Source organism: Rhinoderma darwinii, chromosome 1, assembly GCF_050947455.1.
Source record: "Rhinoderma darwinii isolate aRhiDar2 chromosome 1, aRhiDar2.hap1, whole genome shotgun sequence".
In the NCBI taxonomy this organism is placed as follows: Eukaryota; Metazoa; Chordata; class Amphibia; order Anura; family Rhinodermatidae; genus Rhinoderma; species Rhinoderma darwinii.
The window spans coordinates 248,403,316-248,413,748 of NC_134687.1; the positions used below are offsets into that span (position 1 = coordinate 248,403,316).

The 10,433-nt window shown below is 43.3% G+C and overlaps 1 protein-coding gene across 1 annotated transcript; it reads right to left on the reverse strand.

Moving 5' to 3' along the window:
* Window positions 1-647: 647 nt before the first annotated feature.
* On the reverse strand, window positions 648-10,150 carry VMAC (vimentin type intermediate filament associated coiled-coil protein). The gene is made up of 2 exons (XM_075850181.1): window positions 9,619-10,150; window positions 648-1,601 (listed from the first exon to the last, which is right to left on the reverse strand). Exons 1-2 carry the CDS (start codon window positions 9,786-9,788, stop codon window positions 1,292-1,294), a joined length of 480 nt encoding a protein of 159 aa, XP_075706296.1. The 5' UTR covers window positions 9,789-10,150; the 3' UTR covers window positions 648-1,291.
* Window positions 10,151-10,433: the final 283 nt, after the last annotated feature.

Here is a 10,433-nt window from a genome sequence, read left to right on the forward strand (position 1 = left end):
GGCTTGTTTTTTTTGCGAGACGAGGTATAGATTTTATCGGTACCATTTTTGGATACATGCGACTTTTTGATCACTTTTTATTTCAATTTTTGGAAGACAGTGACCAAAAAAACAGTAATTATGGCAGTGTTTTTGAGTTTTTTTTTTACGGCGTTCACTGTGCGGAATAAATAACATAATATTTTTATAGTTCAGGTCGTTACGATCGCTGCGATACCAAATATGTATGGCTTTATTATTTTTTTCAATAATAAATGACTTATAAGGGAAAAAGGGCGATTGTGTTTTGTGTTATTATTTGAAACTTTTATTGTATGTTTTCCAACTTTTATTTTTACTTTTTTGACACTTTTTTTTACACTTTTCTTTAGTCCCACTAGGGGACTTGAATGTCCAACTATTTGTTTGATGTTCTAATACATTGCACTACCTATGTAGTGCAATGTATTGGAACTGTCAGTTGTTCACTGACAGCAAGCCGATTAGGCTCCGCCTCTGGGCGGGGCCTAATCAGCTTACGTAATGGCAGACAGGAGTCCATTGTTAGGGCTCCTGTTGCCATGGTAGCAGTCGCCAGCCTTGCCATCGCATGGCAAGGCTGCCGATTTTCTACAAACCTCTAGGATGCAGCGATCACAATGGATCGCTGCATCGAAGGGGTTAATGCCAGGAATCGGAGCTAGCTCCGGTTCCTGGCGATAGATCGGGGTGTCCGCTGTTACATACAGTGGACACCCACTGCTGATGACGCCGGCTCAGCTTCTGAGCCGGAAGCTGAGCCGGCGCCATCTTGCCGATGTTACCGGAAGCCTCCTGGGCCCCGCCGACGACGGGGCATAGGAGGATTCCGTTACAGGCTGATCGGGAGGTAAGCATTAGCCCTCCGATCGCCTTTGCAGCCACCGGCAACCCAGCGATCACGTTGCTGGGGTGCCGGTGGCTATAAACTCCTCACATGCTGCGATCTCTATTGAACGCAGCATGTGAGGGGTTAATCGGTCGGATCGGATGCTAGCTCCGGTCCTGGCCGATACCTTAGGGTGCCAGCTGTAACATACAGCTGTCACCCGGTGGTGATGTCGCTGGCTCAGCTCCTGAGCCAGCTTCATCTCCATGACGTATATTTACGTGAAAAGGCGGTAAGCCACCGATTTTAATGACGTATATATACGTGATCCGGCGGGAAGTGGTTAAACAAAGACCCCTTTTGTAATATGTAAATGAAGGTATAAAAATAGATAGGAATTTATCCTTAAAAAAGAACTTGCATATGTAAATAAAAATGTTCTTCTTATACAGTGGTCCCAAAGAGTGTTCTGTCTATATCAGAGTCTTCAAGGTCTTCCTCACTTTGAGGGTAGTCTGCAACACTTGGGAGGCCATTACATTGTCCCACATTAGGTAAACAAGGAATTCCTTCAGCTTCAGCCATAAGGGAAACTAAAGCATTCAACAGTGGTCGACTGTGACACATTTCAGCCAGAAGTCGACTGTGGTGTCGAAGGCGCTCAAGCTCCCGGTCCTTATCCTTGATGGAGGTCATCAACCTTTGCATTTCCTCTTCAGATTGTGCTAACCTCTTCAGAAGCTCAGCGATCTCTCTATCAAAATGGGAACACGAAAAGGTCAATCCAGTCTCAGGGTCAGTTGTATAACTTCGTGGATATGTAAAACTTTAAAGGGCTTATCCGGGTTGTTAAAATTTTGGGTTAATGGATGGAAATAAGCAAAAAAAACAAAAACAAACCAGTACTTGCCTATCCTTTCCCCCGGCAATCCAGTGTTGACACTACAGCAGCACTCTCAGTAGTTGTTTACATGCACGTAGCATGTGCCAGCTGCAGCCACTTAGAGGGCTCATCGAGGCTCCGTGGCGACTAATAGTATTTCTGGCATAATGCTAGAAATACAACACATGACCGTGGAGTCCTCAGATTGGCTGCAGCATCCCATGCTACGTGCATGTAAGCAACCACCGGGAGTGCCGCCAGAGGGTCATTACTGGTTCACCGGGGGAAAGGATATGCAAGTCCTGCTTTGTTTGTTTTTGTTTATTTATTTCCAGCCATTACCCCAAAATCTCCACAACCCTAATAACTTCTATATCCCCTTCCCTCTTTAGCCACTTTTGACCTTCCTGACCGAGCCTCATTTTTCAAATCTGACATGTGTCACTTTATGTGGTAATAACTCCGGAATGCTTTCACCTATCCAAGCGATTCTGAGATTGTTTTCTCGTGACACATTGGACTTTAAGTTACTGGCAAAATTTGCTCGATATGTTCAGTATTTAATTGTGAAAAACACCAAAAATTAGCGAAAAATTGCAAAAATTAGCATTTTTCTCAATTTAAATGTATCTGCTTGTAAGAGAGGCAGTTATACCACACAAAATTGTTGCTAATTAACATCCCCCATATGTCTACTTTAGATTGGCATTGTTTTTTGAACATCCTTTTATTTTTCTAGGACATTACAAGGCTTAGAACTTTAGCAGCAATTTCTCACATTTTCAAGAAAATTTCAAAAGGCCATTTTTACAGGGGCCAGTTCAGTTGTGAAGTGGTTTTGACGGCCTTATATATTAGAAACCCCCAAAAAGTCACCCCATTTTAAAAACTTCACCCCTCAAAGTATTCAAAACAGCATTTAGAAAATGTCTTAACCCTTTACACATGTCACAGGAATTAAAGCGAACTAGAGGTGAAATTTACAAATTTCATATTTTTTTGCAGAAATAAATTTTTAGTACAATTTTTTTTATAACACAGAAGGTTTTACCAGAGAAATGCTACTCAATATTTGTTGTCCAGTTTCTGCAGTTTTAGGAAATATCCCACATGTGGCTGTAGCGTGCTACTGGACTGAAGCACCGGCCTCTGAAGCAAAGGAGCACCTAGTGGATTTTGGGGCCTTATTTTTGTTAGAATATATTTTAGGCACCATGTCAGGTTTGAAGGGCTCTTGCGGTGCCAAAACAGTCAAAATCCCCCAAAAGTAACCCCATCTGGGAAACTACACACCTCAAGGAAATTATCTAGGGGTACAGTGAGCATTTTGACCGCACAGGTTTTTTTACAGAAATTATTGGAAGTAGGCCGTGAAAATTAAAATCAACATTTCTTCAAAGAAAATGTAGGTTTAGCGATTTTTTTTCTCATTTCCACAAGGACTGAAGGAGAAAAAGCACCGTAAAATTTGTAAAGCAATTTCTCCCGAGTAAAACAATACCCCACATGTGGTAATAAACGGTTGTTTGGAGACACGGCAGGGCTGAGAAGGGAAAGAGCGCTATTTGGCTTTTGGAGCTCAAGTTTAGCAGGAATGGTTTGCGGAAGCCATGTCACATTTACGAAGTCCCTGAGGAGACAAAACAGTGGAAACCCCCCACAAGTGACCCCATTTTGGAGACTACACCCATTGAGGAAATTATCTAGGGGTATAGTGAGCGATTTGACCCCACAGGTTTTTTGCAGAAATTATTGGAAGTAGGCCCTGAAAATAAAAATCAACATTTTTTCAAAGAAAATGTAGGTTTAGCTTATTTTTACTCATTTCCACAAGGACTGAAGGAGAAAAAGCACCACAAAATTTGTAAAGCAATTTCTCCCGAGTAAAACAATGCCCCACATGTGGTAATAAACGGCTGTTTGGAGACACGGCTTGGCTTAGAAGGGAAAGAGCGCTATTTGGCTTTTGGAGATCACATTGAGCAGGAATGGTTTGCGGCGGCCATGTCACATTTGCAAAGCCCCTGAGGGGAAAAAACAATGAAAACGCCCAAAAAGTGACACCATTTAGGAAACTACACCTCTTGAGGAATTCATCTAGGGGCGTAGTGAGGATTTTGACCCCACAGATGTTTCATAGAATTTATTAGAATTGGGAAGTGAAAAGAAAAACAATCCTTTTTCTTCAATAAGACGTAGCTTTAGCGCAAATTTTTTCATTTTCGCAACAAATAAAAGGAAAAAAAAAAAGAACCCAACATTTGTAAAGCAATTTCTACCGAGTACGGCAATACCCCATATGTGGTCATAAACTGCTGTTTGGGCACACGGCAGGGCTCAGAAGGGAAGGACCGCCATTTGGAGTGCAGATGTTGCTGGATTGGTTTCTGGGCGCCTGTGGGCCCAAAACAGTGGAAACCCCCCAGAAGTGACCCAATTTTGGAAACTACACCCCTCAATGCATTTACCTAGGGGTGTAGTGAGCATGTTAACCCTGCAGGTGTTTTGTAGAAATTAGTGTGAACTCGATGTTGCAGAGTGAAAATGGGATTTTTTCCACAGATATGTGGACAATATGTGGTGCCCGGCTTGTGCCACCATAACAAGACAGCTCTCTAATTATTATGCGGTGTTTCCGGGTTTTAGAAACACCCTACATGTGGCCCTAATCTCTTGCCTGGACAGTCGACCAGGCTCAGGAGTGAAAGCGTACCATGTAAAATTGAGGCCTAATTTGGCGATTTACAAAGTATTGGTTCACAACTGCAGAGGCTCAGATGTGAAATAATAAAAATAAACCCCTGAGAAGTGACCCCATTATGGAAACTGCACCCCTCAAGTCATTTATTAAGGGGTGTAGTGAGCATTTTCACCCCACAGGTCTTTTCCATAAATGAATGCGCTGTGGATGGTGCAAATTAAAAATGTATATTTTTCCCTAGATATGCCATTCAGTGGCAAATATGTCGTGCCCAGCTTATGCCACTGGAGACACACACACCCCAAAAATTGTTAAAAGGGTTCTCCCGGGTATGACGGTGCTATATTTGTGGAAGGAAACTGCTGTTTGGGGACGCTGTAGGGTTCAGATGGGAGGAAATGCCATTTGGCTTTTGGAGCGTGGATTTTGCTTGGTAGTAGTTTTGTTTGGAGTCTTACTGGTGTTTCCGTTTATAATGTAGGGCATATGTAAGCCGGGCGGAGTATATAAGGGGCATAGTCAGGTGGTATAATAATGGGGTAAAAAAAAACAATAAAATAATCCATAGATGTGTGTTACGCTGTGACACAATCATTTCTGCACAGGCCGGTGTCGCACTGATATATGGCGTCCTTTATTAAGCCCCTTTTGATCCACACTCCGCGCCTTTGTAGTTTGGAGAATTTTGCTAAGAAGTGTTGTCCAGGTATAATACGGGCACCGTCGCTTCCAGCGGATATGTTTGGGCCCTCCCTTTCCTGGTTCCCTAATTTTAGGTCCTTGATAAATCGCCTCTTCAAACAGAATAAATGTTCCCCTCGGGCACAACTGCATATTTTTTGATTTCCTGACTTATTGGAGCCATAACTAATTTTATTTTTCATAGACGTAGCGGTATGAGGGCTGGTTTGTTGCGGGACGAGCTGTAGTTATTATTGGTACCATTTTGGGGTACATGCGACTTTTTGATCACCTTATATCCTATTTTTTGGGATGCCAGGTAAACAAAAAAACGCAATTATGGCACAGCTTTTTTCGTTTTTTTTATACAGTGTTCACCACGCATTATAAACTACATGTTAACTTTATTCTGCGGGTCAGTACGATTCCGGCGATACCAAATTTATAGAACTTTTTTATGTTTTACAACTTTTTGCACAATAAAATTACTTTTGTAAAAAGAATGTATTTTTTCTGTCGCCAAGTTGTGAGAACCATAACTTTTTAATTTTTTTGTCGACGGAGGTGTATGAGGGCCTGTTTTTTGCAGGACGAGCTATAGTTTTTATAGGTACCATTTTTGGATACGTGCGACTTTTTGATCACTTTTTATTGTAACATTTGTAGGGCAAAGTGACTAAAAAACAGAAACTCTGGTAAAGTTTTTTACGTTTTTTTTTACGCTGTTCACCGCGTGCAATAAATAATATAATATTTTGATACCTCAGGTCGTTACGGTCGTGGCGATACCAAATACATATGGTTTATTATTATTTTTCAATAATAAAGGACTTGATAAGAGTAAAAGGGGGATTGTGTTTTATTTGATTACTTGAAACTTTTATTGTTTTCAAACTTTTATTTTGTGCACTTTTTTTTACACTTTTTCTCAAGTCCCACTAGGGGACTTGAAGGTCCAACGGTCAGATTTTTTTTTTTCTAATACATTGCACTACCTATGTAGTGCAATGTATTAGATCTGTCAGTCATTCACTGACAGCAAGCCGATTAGGCTTCGCCTCCCGGCGGGGCCTAAATCGGCTTCCGTAATGGCAGAGCAGGAGACCATTGTGTCTCCTGTTGCCATAACAGCAGTCGCCAGTCCTGATTGCCTGTCAGGGCTGGCGATCTGCTAGTAACCGCTACGATGCAGCAATCGCTTTCGATTGCTGCATCGAAGGGGTTAATGGCAGGGATCGGAGCTAGCTCCGGTTCCTGCCGTTACAGGTGGATGTCAGCTGTACAGTACAGCTGACTTCCACCGCTGATGACGCCGGATCAGCTCCTGACCCGGCGCCATCTTGCCGGCAGCTACGGAAGCCGATCAGGCTCCGCCGCCGGGCGGATCTTGACCGGCTTCGGTGCTAGGCAGACCGAGAGGCCAGTATTAGGCCTCCGGTTGCCATTGCAGCCACCGGAACCCCGGCAATTTCATTACTGGGGTTCCGATGAGCTGCAAACACCTTAAGTGCAGCGATCGCGTTTGAGCGCTGCACTTAAGGGGTTAATGGCGGGGATCGAAGCTAATTTCGGTCCCCGCCGTTACAGCCGGATGTCAGCTGTAAGATACAGCTGAGATCCGGTGATGATGGCACCGGCTCAGCTTCTGAGCCGGTCCCAAACATTCGGCGTACATGTACGGCAAGATGCGGGAAGTCAATGCTTTCCATGACGTACATGTACGGCAAATGTCGGGAAGGGGTTAAGAACAAATTCAATAGAGAATTTCAGTGTTATTACCATTATTAAAGTGGTTGTCCGCTTTCAGCAAATAAATCTAAGTTTTTGTATTATAAAAAGTTATACAATTTCAAAATGTAGTGTCTGTATTAAGTCCTCATGGTTTTCAAGATCTCTGCTCGCTGTCATAGCAACATTCATAGTTTACTTTCGGTGAATAAAAATCTGTCCGTGGCTATGTAATGATCACATAGGTGCATGGCTTGCTACAAGATCTCTAACTCTGATGACTGTACTGTAAGGAGCCGTGCACCTTTGTGTCCATCACATGACCAGGACAGACTTCTTTCCATTGGAAATAAACAAATAGGATTCCCATTAAATGAAAGCTAGCAGAGATCTTAAAAACCGTGATGAATTTGTACAGCAAGTATATTACAATATTGTATAACTTCCAATTGTACAAAAGATAACATTTGCTGAAACCAGACAACCCCTTTGTTATGGCATATCGCTAGGATAAGCCACAACATTATTGTTGTTGAATAATAATATTGTTAAACTTTTGGGACCAGCACTGATCCAGAGACTGAAGGTACAGAGGTCCCTTCAGCATCTCCCTTGGATAGCACCAACGTGGCATGCAAGCTTTACACAACTCTACCATCCCACCCCTAGAAACGGGCATATCTGAGGGCAGTGATCCTACAATTCTAATGTTTTTATTAAGTATGTTACAGCTAATACCTGCTGCAAGTGGAGAAGGCACAGATCCCGAGCCTGCAGCTTCCCCACAAAAAAAAAAAAGGGTAAGTTCACACGTAGCATAAACACTGCAGATTTTCTGCAATGGAATTGCGGAAAATCTGCAGCATAACAGTAGCGACAACGTGGATGAGATTTGAACAAATCTCATCCACACGCTGCGTAAATGCTGATCAGAAAAAACGCTCAGCAATTGACCTGCGGTGCGGTTTTTCAATCCATAGCATGTCAGCTGTATTTGTGTAAACACTGCATATTTGTTGCGAGTTTTCGGCATTGAATTCAATGAGAGGTAAAACAATACCAGCAACAAATAGCAGAAGTTGCGTTTTTCGGAAAAGCAGCGATTCCACCGCAAAAAAATGCAACAAAAGAAACAAACTTTTGCTTACCCAGAATTCTGTGTTTCTTTGTCCAGGCCGGCCTCCTAGGATGACATTTTGTCCCATGTGATTGGCTGCAGTGGTCACATCGGATAAAACGTCATCCCAGGAGGCCGGCCTGCAGAGGGATGAATCGCCATAGCTACGCAAGCATGAATAATTTTTTTTATTTTTTTTAGTTGCAGTTTTCCGCAGCGGACATTCCGGTCGAAAAATTGCACCATAATTCGGTGCGTTTCTTCGGCTTAAATTCCCTGCGACACACAGGACGGATACGCTGTATGCTTTTAGGCAGCGTATCCGCCTCGTATGAACGTGCCCAAATAGTACGCTATGGTGCGGGAACTACATGCTCCCATCTACTACTATGACGCTGTGCCTGAGGGGTAAAATGCTGTCAGACCTCACAGAGAAAGCCTGCAAGTCGGCTACCAAACAGAGCGATTGACAGCTTTTCTTGTATGCGTTTGTTTGCAGGGTGAGCATTCAATGACTATGCATGGGGGGGGGGGGGGAGGGGGGGCTTCTTCTTTGAGTCCTGGGAGCATTTAAGAGGCATTTTACGTAAAAAAAAAAAGTTTTATTGTAGTAAAACTATCCATCCCTAAGCTCAGAGTCTCCTCCACTATACCATGCTGCCTGCAACTAATCTGTGTTGTCAGTGGTCAGACCCCCACTGATCTGACAGTGATGGAATAATGGTACTTTGTCATCACGGTCTTTAGAGAAATAACCCCTGAAAGCCCCAGACACATATCCCCTATCTAAAGCACGTAATGGTAAAGAAAAAACAAAAAAAAACTGGTTGTAAAGTCAAATTGTTGCAACAAATCTGCCCGCTATTATTGTTATTTTGGACACTATTGAGATGAAATGGAATACCCAAAGGCTGGGTTCACATGTTGCATTTAAGTTGTGTTTTTGAACTATGGGGGGGGGGAGAAAACGCATCTAAAAACGCATGCATTTTTTTAAATCACCCATGAGTTTTTAGATGCGTTTTTCTCCCCAACAGTTCAAAAACACAACCATTAACCCAGCCTCAATGCTAAGCCTTAGGCCTGATTCACACGAACGAGCGCGAACTCGGACGTGAAAAACGTTAGTTTTTCACGTCCACGTCGCACGGGACACGTTTTCACTGATCCCTCATAGACTTGAGTTTGAGGGGTCCGTGAAAACTGACATTTTCCTTTTTCTCACGGGCCCTTCACACGGTCTGTTAAAAACAGCAATGTGAATAGCCCCATAGAAATACATGCGTCCGTGTGATGGGCGCAAAAAAAAAACAAAAAAAAAAACGACCGCCACACGGGCGAGCTAGAAGTTCGTCTGAATGCGGCCTTAGATACTAGGACTACTCTTTTTTGCAGGCACGCTTGTATCAGAATTGTTCACAACTCACTCTACCAGCTGTATGCCATAGGAGAATGATTGTAGGAAAACTTGCCAGGCAGCTGAATACAGGTGTGGCATAAGAGGAGTGCCATGCAGGGCTCATACTTCTAGGCAGGTTGTGTTACCAGGACAGCAGCAATGTGGCAGGCACACCACGCTTCAGATTAGGGAAAAGACGACAGAAATAAAGTGGCAGTGAAGGAGAAGCTTCTGCATTGCTGCGCAGTAATGGACAACTGACCTGTCTTTGGAAACAACCATGTCCCTTATAGAAGCCTGGTACTGCTCATCCTTCCGGATAAGACTCTCGGCTTGCTCTCTTACTGTGCCCTCCAGCTCTGCCACTCGGTGGTGTAATGCTGCCAAGTGGGCATTAGCTTCCTTAATCTGAACTGTGCTTAATGCAGACATAGTCAACTGCAAGCTTCTTAGGCCAGGTCCATGAAGACTGAGCGGTCTCAAGTAAGGATCAGGGGAAGGGATCTTCTGCTTTCATTGTAGATTACTATACTCAGGTCCTGATCACACATGAATGGCCGAGAGATTCACACCAAGGAAATGACAGCGGGTGCTCCAAGCCAGTTACTTCTATATGGGCATGGAAGGAAGAGCTAATACAGCTGGCGATGTCGCCGCACCGTACGGCTGGAAACGTGCTTGAAGGCGGCAGACTAACGGGTCAATGAGCCCAAGTAACAGCAGCCAAAGAACAAATAAGCCGAAAAGTTAATATTTAACTTTCAGCAGATGTCGATACAGGAAGCTTCCGGCGCCGGGAGGTGATTGGGTGAACGCTAGGGGGCGGGCGCGCTCCGCTTATTGGCCAGCTTGGGATAAACTAGAGCTTAACTCTATGGTGCCTGCGTCTCACTGTAGAGCTCTGCCGGCCTATCAGTCATAACTGCATTTACTATTACGAACTGTAGGATTATTATTTTTTATTATAATTTAAGGCCTTCATCACACATTGTCCTATTTTCAAAAACACAAACAAAAAACTGGCCCTTTTGGCATGCATTTAAATTCACATCTGGATATCTTTTTTTTCCTTAGGTT

Coding starts and splice junctions, on each gene's coding strand:
- VMAC (XM_075850181.1), bottom strand. CDS start 9,788: ATGTCTGCATTAAGCACAGTTCAGATTAAGGAAGCTAATGCCCACTTG. Junction 1,602..9,618: donor ATGGTTGTTTCCAAAGACAG/GTCAGTTGTCCA, acceptor CCATTTTGATAG/AGAGATCGCTGAGCTTCTGA.